The sequence below is a fragment of the Anas platyrhynchos genome, chromosome 11, assembly GCF_047663525.1.
Source record: "Anas platyrhynchos isolate ZD024472 breed Pekin duck chromosome 11, IASCAAS_PekinDuck_T2T, whole genome shotgun sequence".
Lineage (NCBI taxonomy): Eukaryota > Metazoa > Chordata > Aves > Anseriformes > Anatidae > Anas > Anas platyrhynchos.
Genome location: NC_092597.1, coordinates 14,818,292 through 14,840,895, shown reverse-complemented (window position 1 = coordinate 14,840,895; position 22,604 = coordinate 14,818,292). Strand labels below are relative to the sequence as shown.

Here is a 22,604-nt window from a genome sequence, read left to right as displayed (position 1 = left end):
CGTTTATAAATGGCCAGTGCAAGCCACAGAACACGGGCCTGCTGCCTGCTGATCTGCGTTGGGGAAAATTGCTGGGGTTGAGGGAATTTATTGAGAGCTGTACTTCAAGGGCCCCCTGTGGCCAGGCAGATGGGCCGGATGCAGCTGGGGTGCTCCCTCCCCTTCTGGAGCACAGCAGAGCTGGCAAAGGCGAGCTTGGCTTTGGGATGTCCCAGCAGGGCTCTGCAAAGCCCTGGACACGGTGCCCAGGGGGACAAGCCGCAGCCCTTCCACACCCTTGCCAACCAGACACGGAGCCAGTGGGTGGCATCCACAGCCGTGACAATCCCCCAAGTTCTTCCCACTGAAAGCACCTAATTAGTCCTCTTTTAAAGTCTGTTTCTTGAGAGTTAAATTGCATGAGTTTAAAATTGGGTTTAGCTAGCCAGGGTGGCTGGACCCTGACAGAGAGCTGCCAGGCCTGCCCTGTGTAAACACCCAGGGTTTTAGGGGAACGTGTTGGAACATGAAAATAGCTCCTTGCACTAGTCTGACAGGTTACCGACTGTAATTCTCAGCAAAGACAACAGATTCACACAACCACAAAATTTAACGCATTTTTTTAGGAAGATTTAGTGTTGCCCATAAAGACAAGACAGTGCCGTGCAGCAGCAGGGGCAGGGATGGGATTTCAGCAGCGCACGGCTCCCCCCGCACCCCAGCGGCTGCGCGGAGGTCAGCTCATCCCGCCGGCTGCCCGCACTCCATCAGACAGGCGAGTGCCATGACCTGAGCCAGCCCGCCAGGCATTGATGCCAAAGGAGATACAAGGCACAGGGCTGCCATATAAGGGGAGGAGGGAGTCGGGAAAGATTAGATGAAAAAGAAGGAGAGAAAAAAATTGTAGAGGTTCAGCTCGTATCAACATAGCCTGCACGGTGCCACGTTTGGCCCGTTATCCCGTAGAACAAGAACAAAGCAAGATCCAACAACACAGCTAAAAGGAAAGCATACTATCTGGACATACTATCTCCTCTGTAGAGCACTTATTATTAACTTTTGGAAACCACAATAATTTATCACTCAAGTAGAAGCACAGTGAAATTCTAAAGAGCATTCTCAAGAACCAGCAATACCCTGTGGCAGATACACTGGCCATGGCGAAGTATTCAAGCTTCAGACAGTAGATGATCAGTGGCCAGACATATTATTGTTTGTTTTTAAATATAAGTTGTACCTTAAGCCAAAAGGAAAATCTTGTGAGATGACATCAGAATGCCCATCGGGAACCAGGCAGTGAAGGAATGGCCACAAACAGTGCAGTTTTAGGGAGTGCATTAGCGAGCTGGAGCAGGCAAGGTTATGGAACAGAACAGTCTACATGAGCTCAGGATGTCTTTGCAGAAATCACGAGCTCTTTTTTACTGGAAATAGTTTGATGCTTGTCTGAGCAGGGGCTTACTTCAGAGCACTGTCTCATTAGGTCACCTCTGGGCATAACAGGTAGTTGTCACTTGCATGGAAATGAGGCAGAAGTCAATGAGCTAATTAATTCACTCGGAATTTAAAAATCCTTTCTTTTATCCACCCCTCTGCCCATGACTCCTAAATAAACTATGTAGTAAGGGGTCCGATTCCCTTGTGTCTCTGACTTCAAGTATACACACAATGCTCCCTCTTCATATGGCTATCTTTGATGTGAAGCCACTGTGTGCTGGCTACAAACTCTCAAAATCCATTATAGGCACCCCTTGTATAATATGCACCTTGCTTTAGCACGCAAAACATTTGGTTCCCAAAAACATGATAGGATGGCTAGAGTAACCACTAACCAGACACGCTGGAATGCCTGAAAGTGTCCAAGATTAGTCATTTGGCAGTGATCCTGGGGAAATGCAGTTTTACATATCCCACTCCGCACAGAAAGGTTTAGTGCTCGGGGCCCGCTGACAGGCCTGACCCCACTCCTTCCCCTGCAGAGCGCAGCACAGCTTAGATCGGTCACAGCTCCAACAGCCAGAGACGGGATGCAATTGCCAAAAAAAATCCATATCATTCACTTTGTCAAATCTGTCTCCAGCATATTGTTTTCTTCACCAAAAGAAAAAGAAATCCAGAACAAAACAAACCCTTTCCGATACTTGGCTGAGCGTGGTATTTATTTTTTTTCTGGATAATTTCAGCTTCTGTATTTGTCATTTGAAAGAAAAGTACATGTGTCAGATGCACACTGATCAGAATTCTGGCGCGTGTTTGTATCTTATACAGGAGATCAAAGGTTGGAGAAATTTCATTCCGATTTGAGGCCAGCAGAACAAGGTTACCAAAGAGCAGCATGTGTGCTTGTCAGCCATACACAGCAAGGCTGTGTTTGGGTGTTACAGGGCTGGCAGGACCAAGAAGCAGCATCGATCAAGTTCTATGCAGGACTTGCATGGATACATCTTATAAGACGCCTACACCTCACCCTGTGCTTTTAAGAAGGGATCCAGCCAACTATACATAAAGAAATGTAACCTATTTCTTAGGCCACATCCACCCAAGGCAAGAGAGCACAACACAGCGCCTGTACCAACCCTTTCAACAAGCCAGCACATCCAAACGGGCAGCAAAGTGCTGCACGGAAACAGCTCAGGAATAACTCACAAGCAGCGCAGCAAGCACGGCATGGTCTGGCTGCTGGGCTTGTTGGCCAGACTCTCAAAAGAACCAGTTTGCTGGAGCTGAGTGCCGAGCTGAAGCAGAATTAGTCCCACTGGTTCAGGAATTGGCACGCTCTCCAGACCACGGACCTGGGCATCATGCTGTGTGAGGCTGCCATGGCCTCAGCACTTCTGCTCAGAGCTACAGAAAATAAACCAGTTAAAACATGCAGAAACTGGCAGCTGTCTTCGTGTTTTTCACATATTAAGCTGCAGAGCTGGTGCCAAGTACTCCCGCACTCAGGACTGCACAGATGATATTGCTCCTTCGGTGCATGACATTCATGGAGCGTTCCAATCGGGAAAGAAACCAGCACAAGCGTATGAATGAATGGAAAAACGAATTACTTCAAGTTGATTTAAAGAAGATATTTAGTCATGCATGGGAATGAAAAAAGGAAAATAGGTGACCAAAATAGAATGCAGCAATTGGAAACAGCTGATGTTTGATGAAAAGAAAGATAACTTCTGGGGTGAGAAATCTAAAAGCCTTAAGTATTTTGAAGGCCAAATTGTGCATGACTTCTTAATCCTTTAAATGGTGCCAGGCCATCCAGAATCCATTCCAGAAAGGTTTCCGAAACAGTTGATTCTAGAACTAAGCCAAAACCTTCAGCCAACTCTGGAAAATCTTCTTTAGTGTCAGACTAACATTTTGTGAGCTCATGTCAATGCTGGAAAATGACTCCAGCTGTAAGCATGAGAGAATAGTTTTGCAAAGGAACCCCTGAGCTTTGGTCTGGTTTTATGATTTGCAATAAGAAAAGGCAGAACAGGGAACTAAAAAGAGACCTTGACAGAAAAAATAAATAAATAAATAAATAAATAATACAAGAGCTGAGTTGCATTTTCTGACAGAGCCATTACTGCCCTTCCACTTCACAGAGCGGGCAAGTTTTATGCAGCACTGGAAGCAAGAGCAGGGTTTTGCTTTACATGAGTGTTACATCAGCAGGCTCAGCAGACAGAAGCAGAAGATGGCTCCTCAGCCATGCCCACAGCACCTTACAACTTGAAGTATGACAACACATATTTTACTGCTCCAGCCACTGTCCAAATCACACCAATTGCCATTAAAAATCTCTGCCAAAATGGCAGCTCAGACAACACAGTCACCCTTAAGCAGATAGAATTCAGGTGACAAACCCCATGGGACACAGGGAAGGGGCTGTCACAGGCACCACCAAATTATTACGCAACTTTTTTTTTAGACTTTGAGTACATTTCTGGGCACATCTCAAGCCTGAAAACAGAGGCATCCTAGTCATTCCTGTTTCTCATCACCAGCTGCTCTTTACATGTTGTCAGTCCCTCTCTCTCTCTCTTTTTTTTTTTTAATTAAAAAAAAAAAAAGCCCAAAAGTTAGTAGATAAATAACAGATCTTGCTTTATCCCTTTAATAAATCATTGGGAGAAATGGATGAGCATTTTGATTCATATGGACATAGCTAGCAAGCCAACCAGACTGTATATTCCTATTTTTCATAACAAATACTGATGTATTCCTTCCGTGAGTGTCCACATCTTTTTAAGTGACAAGAAAGAAGCATGCTGTAATAAGTAAACCCAAGGTCAGACAGCCTTGTCTATATCAAACCACATGGAAGAAGAAAAGAGGAGCTATGTGAAATCCGTGGCATTTGGGAAAGATTTTGTATATAGAATCTGAAAAGAGTGTACATTGTCAGCCTGGCAGAGAGGACATAGATATCCAAAACAGAAGCCTAAGCAAACAGACAAATCAATATGTATTAAATTCACCCCAACGTACGATTTGTGGGGCACCAGATCCACTTGAAATCCAAGTCAAATTTGAAATTCAAGTCAAATGATCGTGAACACAGACAAAAATTCAAAACAGAACTGTATATAGCATATTCAAACATGCTTTGAGCAGAGGGGTTGGCGTAGATGATCTCCAGAGGTGCCTTCCAACCTCAAGTATTCTATGATTCTGTGAAGTGTTTTGCTTTGGTATTTTCTAAATTAAATGGTTTGGTTTTGATTTTTTTTTTTTTCCAAAATGAAAGGGGACAAAAATAAACAGCTTATAAAGCAACACCAGGCATTCTGTTTGGGACCGAACAAAACATTTTGCAATTTTTTTTATTTTTTCTTTTTCTCCTAAGCTTATCAATTTTCTCCAAAGAAACCTCTGTTTTTTTTTTTTTTTTCATTAAACCTGTTTGGGTTTCATATTTGGGGTGGGGAGTAAGGGTGTTAGACAGCAAACCAAAAAAACTCACCATTTATCCAGTTCTGCTCCCAACCCCTATTTTCTTATTTCATGGGGGAAAAACTGCAAAGATGATAAACCCTTTCAGATGCACCCCAGTTTTTTCAAGGATTAAGGTGCAGAGCAGGCACCTCTGCAGCCAACAGTAGCAAACAGTAATGCAACAAATGCCAACCTTGTGCGTTTCCATGGCCATGGTGCCTCAGAGACCTCTTTCATCCACATGCTCCTCCTCTCCAAAGGCACCTCCTCATCTCTCTTTGGCTGGGGAAGGGGTGACAATTCAGATGTACTCATTTCCCAGTAGATTTTGTTTCAAGGGAAATAAAATAGGTGTTTCTGCACCTTCCTCATCTGCCTGGGTCTATTTACTCATCTAATGTGGTCACTTACAGAAGAGAAACTATTTGCTTACAGAGCAGAGAGAAAGAGCACAGGGAGCACCATTGCACAACCAGCAGACACCAGGGTCGAGATGATGTCTCCAGGGCTATGTAGGCAAATCAGAGCAGTATTTGCTTATAAACACTGAAGGCACTTGCAGTTAAGCCTTGTGCTTGGGCTTGTCCCGGAGTAACAGTCTTTTGTACATCACACCAGCAGATCACTTACACCAGAGACTGACTCAAGTCCATTTGGGGTAGATGACAACTTTGGCTAGCTCTGTGCTCATGGCCAGCGTTGAGTGGTGAGCTGCTCCCGAGGTACAAACAGTGCTCTTGTGCACAGGCTGGTCCCAAAACACACAATCACTTGCAGCTGGAGGTAAATTTGGGGGCAGAGCTCTGTACAAATTTCAGGGCTTTGCTCCCAGATTTACCTCCTGAGAAAGGGAAAGGGAATTAATTGACCCCTTCAAGCCAAACTCCATCTTCCAAGTCTTCCCCACCCTCCACAGATAAAAATATTGCTAAGAGAGCATCCTCTGTAATGGCCAATATGTCCTTCAGGGCAGCTATCCCAAGAAGGGCACGATTGCCCCACCACAAATCTGTACTTGCCAAAGCAGCCAGCCAGTTAGCCAGGCAGAGGAACACTGCAGAGAGCAGGTGTGCAGAGTGGGCAACAGAGCCCAAAAGGTGCCCTCTGTACCCAAAGCACAAGCCATTCTGGCACTGCAGCACATTGCTGTGCCACTGGGGAGAAGCTGTTTTGCTGTGTACTCTGCCAAAGATGCTTACTGTAGTTCTGGTAGGAATTAGCCTATTAATTTCTGCGGGTTTTAAAGGCTATGATCACTCATTTCCTTCTGGTCCAGCTAGTCTGCAAAGAGCAAGCCAGGGTCTGCCTCTCTGCCCTGAGAAGAGGTATCTTGAGAACTGTTTTCTCCTGTCTATGTGGCCAACTCAAATCCTCTTTGTTTTTTTAAGGAATAAATTATTAGACCTAAGATCACTACCTGCTGGAGCTGCTCTGCACCCTGGTTCTCAGGACAGGACCTGTGCGTGTGCTGGGGGAAGACATCAAACCCCCACCACACTCCGATGCCTGCTGCTCCTGAAGTACCTCTGCTGTGCATTTGCGCAATGCCACTGTTTCACCTCTTTTATCAAAAAATCTCAGACCTCTGCTGCAAACATGAAGGCACTTCAACAGACCTAGGCAGGAGGTTTGGATTGGTACAAACAGGGAAACACTCAAGGAGAAAAAAATGCCAGCCTAAGGGAGGGGAGACAGTGGAGCTCAGCTCATCACATTAGCATTTGTTTGCACCCAGCAACACTTCAGTACAAAGAAAACCAAATCTCCATTATAATCTCACATTTTTGGACGAGGCTCCTGCGTATTAATTCCTATTGATTGACACGTGGAACAGCACACTTTGATCATCTTGTTAATCAAGTATTCTTGCAGCAATACATGACGCAGTTTAAGTAAGTCAGGTTAAGTCCCTGTGTACACAAGGAAGCTATTATAAGAGAACCCGATGATGAAACTGCTTTTAGCAAGAAGTAACCAGAGACCAAGTGCCATGTATGCTTTGGAAAATTTCACTTCATTTGTATCATTTTTCATGACTTTCTGCATAGCATGACACGGTGTTGTCCCCCAGGCCATGACCGGTTTGGCTTGAAAGTCAAGGTTTTGCAAGCGGGACCAGTGAATTCCCCTGAGGCTCTAAGCTTGCAGGGAACTCAGGACCTTCCTTTTGAGGGAGCATCTCCTTTACATGTGTGTCTTGGTCATTTCAAATACTGGCCATTCTTGAGGCTACAGCTTAGATGCACAGCAGTTCTTGGCACACAGCTGCTGAGCTTCTGTGGCCCTGTACCATGCTTGGGAGAAATGAGTGCTTCCCCCGGGCACCAAGGAGGGTGGCCCCAGCACTGCCACCAGGGAAAAGTGCTGGTGCCAAACAAGGCTGCCAAGCCCACATGTGCACCTCACAGCATGGCTGGCCCCATTGCCCAACCTCCCAACAGAATTACCTTTGCAAAAGCATCTGATTTTCAGAAGTGCTGATCAGCGCCAGCTCCTACTGATGTCAGCAGGGACTACAAGCACTGGGGTACCGAAAAATCAGAGCGGTATCACCAGCCTGTGCCTCTCTTTCCCATTTACAAGCATGGCTCAGCCTCTTAGGGACCATAACTAAGTCTTTATTAAGCCCTTGGATGAGTTTTACTGCAAAACAAAGCTAAGAATGAGCACGCACAATTACACCAGGACAATAGCCTAAACTTAACAGCTTCCTGTAATTGTCTGAGGCAGCCTGTAAAACGGAGAATCACCTCATGATAAATCCTTGCTGGTCATTTACCATCATTAATCTATACTGTCAGAATGAATTAGGAGCAGAGGAGCATGTTAATTACAACGTAGATGACACCCTAGCTTTAATTATCAGGCCTTCAAAGTAAACAGTGTCAGATAATCGTCCTCAGTCACCATAAACGGGTGTTGGAGGAAAGCCCTATTAAGCCGATGGCACCGATGTCCAGCATCCAGGGTCTGCAGTTACAAGGCTGCCATTATATCATTACTTCTCCAAACTGCTCTCTATTTCTATCCACATTAGTCAGGTCCATGGGCCACTTTTTCCATTGCCTATGACATGCCTTAAGTTAGGGGTGACCAGTTTCATCAGTGTGTAGCAACCTAGCTGTATTTATAGAACACTTCAGATTAAACAGCAAAAGCACCCACTGTCCTTTTATACCTTTTCATTTTGCATTTAACAGCTACTTATTCATTTTACTTACCAACTAGGGCAATGTTTATATAGCTTGTGGTTCCCATTTCAATATTATTTTATGCCATTTTCTGGAGGGCTAGGATTATGGAATAAACCTAAACACCCAGACAGTTTGCAAGGCACTGGGGAGAGCAGCTAGCAGAGTTGCAGAGGCCCCCTAATCCCATCAGATACACGTAGCCCTTTCGGTACTGCAGATCTTTAAGAGCACGGTATAAGGCAGCTCTTTGTTTTGAATTAAGAGTAACGTAAGCTTTGTACTCTCAGGAGTTTCTCAAGGAGAAAAGTCCTGCAAGAGCCCATGGATCAGAAGGCAAAGCTGGTCGCAGAGCTCTGATCACATGTGAAGTAAGCGGGGTGTCACGCAGCTGTAGGAGAGGCAGGTTCGGCACCCAGTGCTGCCCGTGCTGGGCCTGCCGGACACGCAGAGCTGCCTGGGGACATCTTGTGCCCAGGGTATCCCCTGCAGAGCCCAGGGCTCACGCGGGCTCTAGGGCGCTGGGTGTTATCTCCTGCTGCTCACCACACGCTCCAAAACAACACCCTGCCTTTTCCTCCAAGCCATGGGCAGAATGCAAAAGGCCAAGGAGATACAAGTAGCCTGTGAAACGTCCTGCTTTGCTCTCTCAAGGAGAGCAAACCAAGGAAATAAGGAGCTAGAGAAATAACCCAATAAAGTAAAATTAAGGTGGGGAATTTAATCACTCAGAGGACGGGAAATTCAAGGTTATGGTACCCATGGCAACTACCATTTGTCCACAGAACATTAACCTTAACTCCATATGCGGAAACAGAAAGAAATTATGGGACATATCACGTATGAATGCATATTTCATGCAGCGAGCACTCTGCAATGGCTACTGTGGAAGCGATAATTAAATTTCCTGACTGCAGAACAGGTAGGATCATGCACAAGCAGCTCTTCTGAGACACAAGCTAACGTCACCAGCCAGAGCTCCCAGCTCAGCCCCCCGGTTTAGACAGGGAAGATTCAAGGTCACAGTTTGGCCACAGAATCCAGCTCTGCCTTCTAAGCTCCTGCCTGACGTTCAGATTTTGTTTTGAAAATTGCCATCTGTTGATTTAGGGAATGTTGTGATTTTTCTTTCAGTTGTTTGGGCCAACAAGAATTCAGCATTTCTTATATGTTTTCCTTTTAAGCAGCTAAAGCAACATCCACAGTTCAACAAGGCAGAAGTCCAGCTCCTGCCGGGTGACCAGTTTATTTGAATGTGAGAACCAGATTACAGCTGAGTTACACAGCAAACAAGTTTTCAAAACCTGAGAGAGTTTTGTGCTTGTCTTGAGCTGAATTTTAACCACAAGCTGGGTGTTGAGGAGTCAGATTACTTACGTAAAGAAACAAAACCAAAGCCAGACAGATAGGCAGCCACCCTGTGGGCAGAACTGTTGTCCTTAGAGATTCAGTTTTCATGGGATCTTTGACAATTTCTTACTGGTATATCTCTTTTTGCTAAAATTTGACAGACCGCAACTTATGGATATAGAAGCCAACTGCAAAAATGTAACAGCTGAGAAGATTAATTGCAATCTGGGGGCCAAGGAAGAAGAATCAGTTTAATAAAAATTACTTCAATCTTTTGTCACCTCCAGGGGACACAGGAGCAGGCAGTCTGCTTGGTTGCAACCTCTCTCCTCTCCCAGCCCGACTTTGGAGGTGCCACGTGTCATCTCCTCCCAGGGCTGGGGGAACCCTTGTGCCTGAAAGGGAAGAAGAAACCCTTCTGGGGCTTCTCTGCTCCCCAGCTCCTCACATTTAAAAAAGTGCTTTGACAAATCCACGACACCAACCATCACAGCTCTGACCTGACCTCTGTCACCACTTCATAGGCTGATAGGACAAGGCCAAAATTCAGTCAGTGCACATGGAGGGGCCACAGGAGTCAACAAAGCAGAAGTGCCCCTGAGGAGCCTCAGATGCCTGCATGCTGGGCACCTTCACACCTCCAGCCGACAGAGCAAGCTCCTCAGCACCTCACCACAGGGTAGGTTTGGGGCAGGACAGGGCTGTGTGCTCAGGTCAAGCTCCCTGTAGAGGGAAGGAGGGGGGCAGTCTAAAATGCACCAAAACCCCTCCTGCACAGCAGCGTCCTCATGCAATAGCATTCCAGAAGGCTTCCATCCAGTAACTTTGGACATATTTCACCAAGCTAAGACCACATTTATGTGTCAGCAGTTCAAAGCAAGGAGATCTCCCACTGCAGAGGGGTTCATAACCCTTCAAAATAAGAGGGCTCACATGAACTCCCTCCACCAGAAGACCTGTCCCAGCCACAGTCAGCTTACAGGCTTAAAACTCTCCACACAAAATATCTGTGTATATATATATCTTGCCTGCATGAAAGAAGAAAAAGTATAAACTTAGATTCTTCAAAATACCCCCAAGAGCCACACAAGAAAGGTGCCAGGGTCAGACCCACTGAACCAGAGCCATGTCAATATATCAGCATTCTTCATGCAACATCCTGCTGCAGTAAAGGGAGGACACCCAACAGCAGCGCTGCTCTTAGCTCCTAGAAACACAGGCAGTGTCCTCTGGTGGGGTTACCATTGCTAGTGCAAACCTCAGACCAGGCTCATGCAAGCTGGCTGAAATCACCGACCTAATTTCCAGAGAGCTGTAAGTATCCTTGAACTCTTTTCACTCTGTGTACCTTGAATATGAGCTATTCTTCACCAGAAAGAAATCAGGACTTGATATTGCACAGCAAAGAACAGCCGAACAAGACAAACCTTGAAAAAAGGCTGCGTGTTTTTTCATAGAAGTTAGGGTATAAAATACCTCAAAGTTCAGGAATTAAACTGGCCAGACACCATGACAACGTCTGTATGCTAACCTGAGTCCAAGCAGGACTCCTGAAAAATCACACGCTCCAAATGATTTCCATGTCTGAGTCTCTGAGTCGCCGTGTATAGGAAAAGAAAGAAGTGCAATGATGAAGTAAATGACTTTATGAAAGCATTACTGTTACCTTTCTACTCTAACAGCTTCCAGTAAGGACTTTACCACCCATATTTATTGCTAATCAAGATCAGCACTGGGGAAGAAGGAGGAGGCATTTCTGCCACAAAGTTTGTGGTAAGTTAAGACAATCTTCCCTAACCGTGTGAAAACCATAGCCCAGGAAGACTTATTTGCAGCCTGTTAGTGGCTTGAAGTAACCTTTTTTTTTCAGGAGTTAGTTTTTATTTCTTACAACTGCTCAGGGTTTTCCGGGCACCTCTTCCACCAAGCAGCAAGTGCAGCCTGAGCTGCAACAGAGCAGCAAATCTGAAGTGCTCAGCAAGCTTCACTGAACTTGTGTTTAAGGAGTTTCCTCAAAAGCAGCACAAGGTATTTTGCCAGCTAATCTCTCCAGCCTGCAGCTACAGAGCAAAGCACAGCTGTAGACCTATGTCAAAGGTACATTTGTTAACACATTTTCCCCGGAGTGCTAATTAACATTTACATCAAGCCCTATGAGGGAAAAAGCTTCAACACAAACACAGTGCAGTGAAATGCAAGGAGTAAATTCTCTCTCCCCACCAGATGAAGTGTGCTGTTTGCCCTTCAGGAGCTGGTGAAAATCCAGTTTGTTTTGTAATCTTCTGTTCTCTAAAATCAGATATTTCTGCAAGTTAATAACTAACCACCTTCTTTTTCTTTAAAAACCCTACAAGTGCATTTAAAATTCTATGAAAGCAAGGCCCTGCTGGCACTGGTGCAAGCCAGCCCGCATGCATGTCTCCCTGCTGAGTCACAGCACAGGCTCCACATCTTCTAATTACAGAAAAATGACAATATTTTATGATTTTATAATAAACAAATAAAAGAACAGCAACACACTTTCGCTTGCATCTTGAAACGAGACTGAATCCTTTTAAACTAAACACTGAGATAGGGAACACAAACAAATATTTGGAGCTGGATCTTCAACTGCCACGTTTTGGGATGCCGACAGAGGCTCTAATGAGTAACATTTGTACCCACAATAAGATGCGGACAAAGCTATTTGCAAACACAAATTTGCACTTGGAAAAAAAAAAAAAAGTGAAGGCAGTTGCAGAACTGCTGGTTAATAAGCTATTCTCAATATTATTTCTCAATAAGAATTGGGAAGAGTGTGCTATCACATTGCTGTAAATTCTTTTTAAGACTGCAATATAACTTAGATAAGGTTGAAATCTCTAGGTCTTTCCCGGGGAAAATGCGTTTTTCCGGTTTCTAAAGCAAAACTAGAAAATTCCAGGTTAATAGAGGGAAAGCCACATTCTCTGAGTCATGATAGGGTAGTATGTGAAACGTTACCTGTTCTGTGAACTTTTAGGCCATGAGAGAGTGCATATCATGATTCAATATATTTTGTAGGATGTATGCCACAACCATACATCCTACTCAGGCTCCCGTGAACTCAAATCCATATGTCTAAAGCATTGCCAGCATCCCTGAAGCAATGCACACTTGCAGATGCAGAAAATTTTGATTGAGCAAGGGGCACAGCTGCACACCATTTCAGAAATCAATTTCTAACTCTCCACCTCCACAGAAATGAAGATCCAAGATGGGTAATACACCAGCAAAACATGGACGTTTTGGTTGCAAACTGGTTTAGAGTTCTGTGAACATGTTTTGTTATCTTTGCTCACTTGCCAAATATTTGGGGTGAACAACTTTCACCCTCAATGTTTAAGAATCTCTGCTGTTTCATCCCTGTTCTTTTTTCTTTTCTTTTTCTTTTTTTTTTTTTTTTTAATGTTGCTTACTTCTGCCTATTAACTGGATATCTAGCCTTTAAACAAGAAAATAAAAATAACAAACAATGAATGCAACAACAACAAATATTTTTGTTGGAGATACGCAAGTGAAGGACCCTGAGCACTAATATGAACAACAGTCTGGGCAGGAAATGCAGTGATCAATGCCGAGCAGATGTTCCAACTGAACAAGGTGATTGTGTTTTTTTTTTGTTGTCCTTTTTTTTTTTTTCTTATTGCCATTAGATACATACAGTTCTGTATTCATTAAGAATGTTTTTAACATGCAGATATTTTGCAAGTTCCCAGCTTCCTAAATTCTCTCCTTTAATTTCCAGTAATTCCCATAAAGAAAAGGCAAGTTTGTGCTAAAATATAAACTGCCACATCCTGACACAATCTCACAGAGACTCTCTCCAGAGCATGAATGTCTGGACTGAAATCCTGGCCTCAGCACAGGCAATTCCACCAAAACTTGGAAAGATGAGAAAAAACATTTTTTTGGGGGGAGAAACAAGATGGAGGTAGAATGCTCAGATCCCAATTCACTAATCTTTTAATCTCGTGTAACAGGATGAGATTAATACAAACACGCTAACCTGTCCAAATTGGAAGTCTTTCAAATTTCAAGCACAGGAAACAACAACATTTTTTTTCAGACAGGATGTCAGAGTTGCCCCTGTGGTTATATGTGAGCTGAGGACAATGTTGTTACATGAGATCAAGTTACAAACACAAGCAAACAGAAAACAATCTCTGAACGTCACTGCTCAAGATTTGACAAGAAGCACAGCTGACCTGTTAGGAAGGTTAAATGCTCTCGAGCGAGCTCTGGGAGAATATTAGAAGTTCGCTGCTGGACACCAAGTTCTGTGCAGTTAAATTGTCAATTTGTTTGCCCAAGTTAATGCTTATCTTACTTTATGCTTGCTGTGGTTTTACTAACACATTTGACCTGCAGATCTTAAAGCAGTGGCTTTGCTAGCATAATAAGAAGTTTCTGGATTTTCCAAACACCTAGGAAGACTATTTCGGTAGTTTCCACAGCACAGAAACCTGTAGTTACTCATATATTTGAAACTTCCAGTGAGGTGGATGACAGTTGCTTAACCACAAACCTTACCATTTCATTTCTATTTCTACTGTTTAGCACAACCTCACTATAAGGAGTTTCTGAAATTGTTTACAAAGGCTGATGCAGAGGTTGTATGCAGTCTGGTCCAAGGGCAATGGTTTCCCGAACTCGCTTGTAAACAGCAGAAAGAGATAATATTTTCTGTAATTGAAAAAAAAAAAAAAAGTCCTCACCTTGCACCAAGGACCATTAGAGACAGGGCGGGCTTCCAAAATATCTGCTCCTTCATTTTCTTCCATGTCTGCTTTGTTGAAAAACTTTGGTTTCCAAAGAAAAACATTAAATTACCCTCCAAGCAAAATCAAACCAAACTATTTAGGCTCTAGTATTCCGGTTTGCCAAATCCCTGCAGTAAACCACACAGAAGCTTTACGGTCACTTGTCTAATCCAAGGTTTCAGATCCCTGTTTCTTGCTGGATTTCAGAGGCACAAAGCTTGGCCTTTCTTTTAAGCCTCTACTGCTCCTCTTGTCAGGTATTTTTCTCCGTCAGGTCTTACTTGCGGTCCAGGTTTTCACATAACAAATGGCAAATGTTTATCAGAATATGGCTTCCCAGGTTCTGTAAGAGAGCTGACACTGAACCTCTGATCATCTCAGGAGAAACTTGACAACGAAGTGCAATAGCATGGCCACACCTCTCCACTGCGAGAGCTGGCTGAGACCATAAAATCACAGACAAGGTCACCCAGCAACCAACCATTCCACGTCACTGCAGTCATAAAGCTAACTTACATTCAACCTATTGCTTGGGTAGATAAATATTTTTATTAGATGAAAGAAATCCAGAGAAGATGGCGGGGGGCTTGCTGTTCTTATCTGAAATACATTTCAATCAACGCAAAGCTTGCAGCAGATATCTGAGCCAAATCTGCAAATCCCATTGGGGTAAAAACCCTATAAAACATCACCGTTAGTGTGAGCAGCACTGTGTGCCCCAGCAGGCCCAGTGGATAGTCCCTGCAGGGCCTCAAGCAGGAGAGAGATGATGAGCTCTTGTTCAGGTGCCTACTAGGCTTCCATCTTCCACGTGCTCAGCTTAACAAAGCTCCGTTCTCAAAAGTCTGCATAAAATAGGGACAGTTTACAAAATAGCCTCAAGTTCCCTGCCAGAGTCCATAAAAATCAGGTTACATGATAAGGCAGCTTTTTCCCTACCTGAGGGAGCTTTCTCAAGCAAATGAATTGTTTTTCTCAGGGACTGGAGTACTGTGTACCTAAAGGAGCATGCTCACTTTACAAAGAAATTCCTCTCCAAGTACATCACACATGTTATAGAAAGAGGCTATGATAAATATGAATAAAAGCAGGTAACAAAAGATCAATCCTCTTTGTCCTGTTTACATTGCGTATCAGGCAGTGCAATTGCAGATAGCTGATGCCCTAAAATTTCGAAACTGACTGTGATCTCTGGCGTCTATTTAAAGACACACATGGCTTCGTTTTCCATGCAGCTGCTTGGCCCTCTCAGGAAAGGTCTTTCCTTTAAGGATCCCCAAAACAGAGGAGTCCAGCAAGGCCACTTTTCCCTGTCTCTAGTATGTGAACTTCTTTCTGGCTGAGCAATTCTTTATATGTATATGCTTTGTGTCTTTATATCTATATGGTAACATTCTTTCTAGTAGTAACTGTAAAGAAAGATTAATTTTAGTTCTGTCAAAATAGAAAATCTTTTAGTCAATCATTCATATTGGCAGCATCCTTAAAAAATAGCACTTTAGTCCTCTCTCTGTCACCAAGGCACAAAGTGCATAAGTGATTTACTCAAGATCACGTGCTAGATCTATGTACTCATCTATTCATTAATCAAATTTGATTTCATGAGATATTTCTCAGCAGTTTAATTAAAATTGGTCTTTAAGGAGTTGGAGATTACATTTTACAAAATGGTAACTAACCAAAAGCATCAATCTAGGTTAGGACATGAATAGAAACACTGTCAGTAGTGCATGTCTAGCCAGGTGTGTGCATTATTGATTATATATTTATTTCAAAGAAGTGAAGTCAAAAGTGATAAACAAAATAGGCAATAAGCATAAGGACACAGGTGTCTCTTTAAGGAGAGACAGCAAAGCAAAGGATAAGAGCATGAATTTGGAGGCCAGTGACCTGGTATGTCTTTACTATTGATCCTGTGATTCTGAGGAAGTAAACCAAAGTTCTGTGTCTCAGTTTCCCCACCTGTACTGTGAGATGAGCAATACTCAGCACTGCTGTCTCACAGGAATAGCAGGCTGTGCACTGAAGATATTCAATGTCTTTAACTTGCATCTCTTCCTACCGACATGTGAACTCCTTATCCTACCATTTGCCCACATAAGCCCAAGGAAACCAAAGCCAACATACTCCTCAGGGTGCTACCCAAGCATAACACTATCCCAGCCTTCTCCCAGTGGCCAACACTAGTCTACAGTCCTACAGGTCTCAGGCACATGCTCACTCCACTGCAGTGGTGAAATTGAGTCTCAGACAGCAAGTTTTGCCTATTTTGAAATAACTCAAGGCCCACGTGAACTCACTGTCCACACTAGCAGATGATCAGCCAAGTTCCTGCCTGCCCAGCTGGAAGTTTCTGCTGCACACAGGTTGGAGTTATACCAGTCTTTTCTCAGTTATTCACAAGGGCTCCTTATAACAACAGCTTTAAAAACTCTCTTTTATGCCATTCCTTTGACTTGGGCAAAAATCTCCAATCACTAATTGCTGAATTTTAAGAAAGTAAGCAAAGAGCCTGGCTGAAATATCAAATTTCTTTTTTTTTTTCTTTTTCTTTCTTTTTTTTTTCTTTCCTGTTTTCTATTTACAGGTCACACATTTAGTGACACATTAGCCATGTCCCTGAGTAGGGGAAACTAGACTTCCAAAGTTTGCTTGCATTAAATAGCAAGCAAAAGTACTGTACCTAATTATCCACGTAGGTGTCCATGCTACGCCTTCTGCTTTGATGATGATCTGTGGCAGTAACAGTCAGACTTCTGGTTTTGAATTGGCCATTTCCTAATTTAAAACAGAGCAATTAAAGGAAACACTTTCCCCATACACAGCATAACATACGATAAACTTTCCTATGGTTGCTGTGGAGAAACAAACTCAACAAGGTTTTCAGCTTGAACCTTCAGTGTAAACCAGCCATCTGTTCCAGGCTGTGTCAGATCACAGGAAGGATAGCCCACAGCTTGGTTTACTCCAGACTAATTTAGGACATCAGGACTCTCCCCATGGATTAGTCACTGACTTCTTGGGCAATGACAGGCCAGACACATTTGTCTCCGTAGCTCAGTGGTTTTCCCCTGTAAAACAACGGTAACGTCTCTTCCCTGCGTCAGAAGGTGACTTGAGGTTGGAGGACCTAGCCCTGATGCTGAGGTAGAAACTAAACTTTTCAGCCCATTTGTAGTTCTGCAGTCCTGACCATCAAAGTCAACCAGAAAAGGGAAGAAGGGGAAAAAGAAAAGGAAAAACGCGGATGGGTCTAAAGATGGCTTTGAAGTCCAGCCCAGGAGTGGAGATCAGGAAGTGAGAACTGTAATTGCAGCTGGGTATCAGTTTCCTTTTTTATTTCTGGAAAGCCCACAGTATGGTGCAGTTTTTCTGCCTTTCCTTCAGCAAACAGGCAGGAATAACATTTACCTCTGCAGAAGAATGGTTGTTAAACAGAAGGAGCCACAGAGACAAAACAACTCTGCATTTCCAGTGCAGAAGCAAGGAGGAAGCCTCGTGAACATGTCTGAAACATATTTCTTTTGGATCAGCAGTGAAAGCTGTAAAGTATTTCTCATTTTGTTTCCTAAGGAAATTGCACTGTATAGCTTGTGGGCTCTGCCTGAGTTCCTTGGGAGGAGCGCCAGCTTCAAACAAACTCAGTAGAGAGGAGATGTTGGGTTCATGAAAATGGGTGGTCTGGCAGAGGGAAGGGTTCCTACAAATGCCCCGCTGAGTGAGAGCCTCCAAGCTGAGCTCACACCATCTGGAAAACTCACATGAGGAACTAGAGGGAAGCTGCCAGTACTACAGAGATGTTATGTGTGACTTCAAGTTGCCCCAAACCTGGCACTGCTGAGCGGTTAGACACCCCGGCGCTGTTCATACCTCACTGAGCTGGGTGCTCGGCTGAACGCACAGTAGGCATGAGCATAAAACTCAGACCACAGGTCTTGCAGCCTTTGACCCGAGCCCTGATAAGACTGCCCATTACAGAGGCTGCCCTGGCCTGTGAGTAACAAGCTGCTGCCACAACAAAACGTGTCAGAACAGGTTAATCGACATCGCGCTGTAACTTTAACGCTATTAATCAACATTAAACAAAGGTTTACATTTTTTTTCCTTTCTGAGATAAGCTGCAAGGCAGGTACCAGGGCTGCTGTGAGAAAACATGGACTTGATATAGTGAAATAAACCTGTTTGTTCCAGTTAAAAGAGCTTTGTGAGCTGAACTCATAGGCTGAGTTATCACAGAAGTGACCACATCTTGAAGACCATTGCAAAGAGTTTAGTTTTTGGTATTTGCTAGGCATAACTTGAATGTTTGGCCATTATAAATCTCGTCTTGTTTAGGAGAGAAATCTCATTTTGCATCATACTGTTCTTATCTTTTAGCAGAAGCAGGGTCAGGATCTGAGTATGCTGGTGTTTGCAAACAGCAGTGGTGCAGCACAGTCCGTCTCTGAGCTTCACAATGAGGAAAATGAGCTACAGTTGTGAAATCGTTGCCTAATAATTGATGAGGACAGCCACTGCAGTCCTCTTCCATGCCCCTTCTTTGCTATTCTCCCATTCACCATACATAGCTGGATATATAGAAAAGACAATGACAATACGGATAAAGTACAAGCCACACTCATAGAAGACATTACTTATGTCTTGCCTGATTTCCTCTTTCCCCATGACTAAGTAGCCCAGTCTTTTCAATTCATTTTTTCTTAGGATTATATTTGTCATCCTTTCAACAGCCCCTGAGCTCTCCCAAGGAATTTGTAAATAGGGTTACAGGGAAGAAGCTGGAGAGATCTATTCCTTCAAAAAGGAAGCAGATACATTGAAACCCCCATTTCACCCTTCTTTTCAGGAATTCCCACTGGTAGCACAAACACCTTGTGACATGAGATCCTGATGCCAGCCTTCCCAAGAAAAGTCCAGCCCACCACAAGGCCAAAGAAATTTGGTTCAGTCTTTCTTGTCCAGAAAGGAAGGGTGGATGCGTATAAATCCTCAGTCTTCAAAATTCCTGAGTCTCGGGAAGCAAGCACACCCAGAAGAAGTCACTGTTAGCAAAAAGTCACTGTACTGGGGGATACACTGACCATTTGTTGCCTATGAGAGGAAAAGTCTGTGGTAAACAACATACTTCTATGTGTGAAGTATTGGGTAAATACTGACATCATATATTGCCAAGTAATGGTACTTTTAGTATGCTATAAGGAAAATGTTAATTCTTCCTACTCTACAATGATGTCACCCACTCAGTGACAATCACAGTACTTACTAGTAAACTGCAGAGAAAAAAATGAACAGGTCTGGTATAATTTTTACAAGAGCTGTGTTACAGAGCCTGGGTCACTGAACTCTAGCTCCCTTGAACACAGTTCAGCATTACAGCTAGCCAGGGCCAAACTCTACCCAACACCCTTATAAACATCAAGCAAGTCACCTAACAGAGTTATTTCAGTGCCTTGCTGACTCAAAGGTAATATAGAAACAAGAGTACAGAGGATAGATTCTGTTTTATTTTAAATCTGCTGTTCAAAAGTGCATCACTGATGTTCTACTAAAATGAGATTTCAAATCTACAGAAGAAATAACATGTAATTCACAAAGCAATTGCTGCTTCTGTAGAAACTTAAATTGTGCTTTGTACTAATGACTTGGAATTTCTTAAGGTTCATGTCAACAGTTTCCTGTTCATCTTAACTCCTGGTTCTTCCAAATATGTTTATATTTCTAAAAACGTGCAGTATATTTTGATTAACAGAATGAAATATTCTGAACAGTAATCTGAGGGAACAGGAACTCCTGAAATAAACCATGTTACCCACAGCAATCTCACCTGTGCCAGAACTTAATAAAATAACGACATTTAGCCTTAATTTTATAGAGGCAGAGGGGCATAACTGAACCCAAAGGAGGGATCTAAAAGAATGGGTAATGGGCCCATAAATGTATGGCTTTTGAGCCATATATATATTTTTTTTAAATTAATGGCTATGTTGATATATTTTTTTGGTTCTCAGCCCACACAAAGAAGGTTTCAGAAGGCAGAGATCGGTCCCCATTTGGCTCCATATGTCATTTCTGACACCCTATGCAAAGCTGACCCTTGAGATATCTGTGTCCTAGCACTCCACAGCAATCACTTTCACACATATAGATATGTGAAAATGTTGACATTGCCAAGTAGTACTTTGTGTATGATCAAACAAAGGATACCTACAGGTAAAAAACATTTTTAGGTATTTTTACTTACTTTGATCGAAATGTCAATAGGAACAAGAAGAATAAACAAAAACTATTCTAAAACATCCATTATGGTAGACTGGAGAAAAGTTACTAGCATCACAGTAGCACCCTCTACTGTGCTGCTGTCATTGCGATTTGCCAGCACTTCCTAGATTAAACCTGGTATTTTGTGTCAGGATGCAACTTCACTCTTCCAAGGGTGAGCAGTCCTTGAGGTTTCTGTGCAGGCTGAAGGCTGGCATATAGGACTCCGCCTGCTGAAAGCCCTACACTCACCACATCCCAGAGGCCCATCAGTGGAAGGCACCATGGACTGTGGAGTGGGCATTAGTCCCTGTTGTTCTGTGCAAACCACCAAACAGGTTTTCAAGTTCATTGCAGGACACTGGTTTTGGGAATGGGTGTCAGTGAGGCACCACCATTTCTACACCTCCTTTACTTCATGGGGATAAGGTCTACTTTGTAAATGATTGCCAGGCCTTAGAGGTTGTCATGCAGGTAACGCTAAAGGTTATCTAATGGTGAGCTCTTTCTAGGTTATGTGCCTTGGTGAATGTTTCCATTGACACAGAGCTCATGAAAAGGGCAGAATATCAACACCATCTTGTGGACAAAACGAAACATAGATGACTAAGGAGACAAACCAATCATTATTAACAAATGTTTGAATAAAGAACTGCAACTATTAAAGATCTTTGTGCTGTGTTAACAACACCTACAGCACAGTACAATACCTCCCAAGCAATGAGAAGAAAGAGCACTACAAAGATAGAGATTATTTTTTCATTGCGTAGTGGAAGTGAAATGAAAATACTTCCACAAGTTTCAAATCACATAGAGATAGAACTCCAAAAGTAGCTACTGTCAGTCACAGCAAAATAGGTGCATAAATCCAGGTCTATATACTGTCTAAAAATTAATCTGTCACTGTGGTGAACATAAAAAGATAGAGGCAAGATAGGGTATGTAAAACAGGGTTGATGGAAAACCATACACCATACTTTAGATGGGGAAGGCTACCTAAGATTTAAAAAACACTTATTGCTCTTCTGAAGCAAAGCTGAGTCTGAGGTCCCTTAACTATCATCCATGTAGATTACAGATAGACTAGCATAGCTGAGGGTGTTACCTTAGTCTCTGCCAGTTCCTCCTCCTGCTTATCCCTGCCAGCTAGAATCACTTTCATGTTATCCACTCTGGGTCTCAGCCAAATAGCTTCTCCCTCTCTCTTGTCCTGCAAGACATAAAGTGAACAGAGAGATGGTATAAAGTGTTATAGAGCATGCAGTGGATTTGCTAGACTATTTTTTTTGTAGGGCTGTCTAATTCGTCACACTACCAAGCTTATGAAAATACCATTCCAGTAAGAAAACATTTGGAAAGTTCTGTTTCTCATTCATACATCTGACTTCACCAACACATAAATCGTGACAATTTGCTATAAACTAATGAATGAACCACTTAATTGGGACATCACTCATTATCATAGAACTATTTCCTGTCTGCTCAATTAAGCTCTGAGAATGCTCTAGCATATGCGAAGCAGAAGCAGATACTCCTGGGAAGTGATAAATGCCAGAGGCCGAGGGGCATCCTGACAGTTTCAGCAGAGCTAAACACACTGGGTCTCACCCTAGCAAGAATGAAGAGCCCCTGCAACTCTGGAAGGCTGGAACAGGGAATTCAACTCTGGCAACATAATTGACTAGCAGAAATATTTGTGGATCCAACAGTCTAATTCCCACCAGCAGCCCATAAAGCAAGACAAATTCCTTTTCCCCAGTGGACCTAACTTTTGATTTAAAAAACCAAACAAATTTCATATGGAATTGCACATACATCAGCCTATGCCTCTTAAGCATCAACATAGGAGTTGCAGTGCTACCCACCAAACTTTGCTGTTTGTGCTATTAATCAGATGGATACCAAAAGTAAAACCAAATGACAGTATTTTGAACTAGACAGCAGGAAGATTCAGGAGTAATCAACACCAAGAAACAATCACATTCTGCTAGAACAGGCACAGCCTACAGGAACTGACTGGAGAAAACCATTCTTTCCCTTCTGCCCTCTAATTAGGGAAAAAAAGCTCTCCTTCCCCTACTTTGTATACCAGCACTTAGCATTCCCAACCACAAACGACAGATAC

The 22,604-nt window shown here is 43.1% G+C and overlaps 1 protein-coding gene across 2 annotated transcripts in view; it reads right to left on the bottom strand.

The window, feature by feature from the left end:
• Window positions 1–22,604, bottom strand: part of LOC101793360 (high affinity cAMP-specific and IBMX-insensitive 3',5'-cyclic phosphodiesterase 8A) — a 183,778-nt gene that overhangs the window by 160,960 nt on the left and 214 nt on the right. The window contains exon 2 of one of the 2 annotated variants that reach the window (XM_027466406.3): window positions 21,585–21,689. In XM_027466406.3, coding sequence (XP_027322207.1) covers window positions 21,585–21,641 — 57 coding nt within the window. In that variant the 5' untranslated portion in view covers window positions 21,642–21,689. Of the gene's footprint in view, window positions 1–14,176; window positions 14,593–21,584; window positions 21,690–22,604 lie in introns of those variants that run through there. The other variant, XM_027466405.3, reaches the window with a different exon arrangement.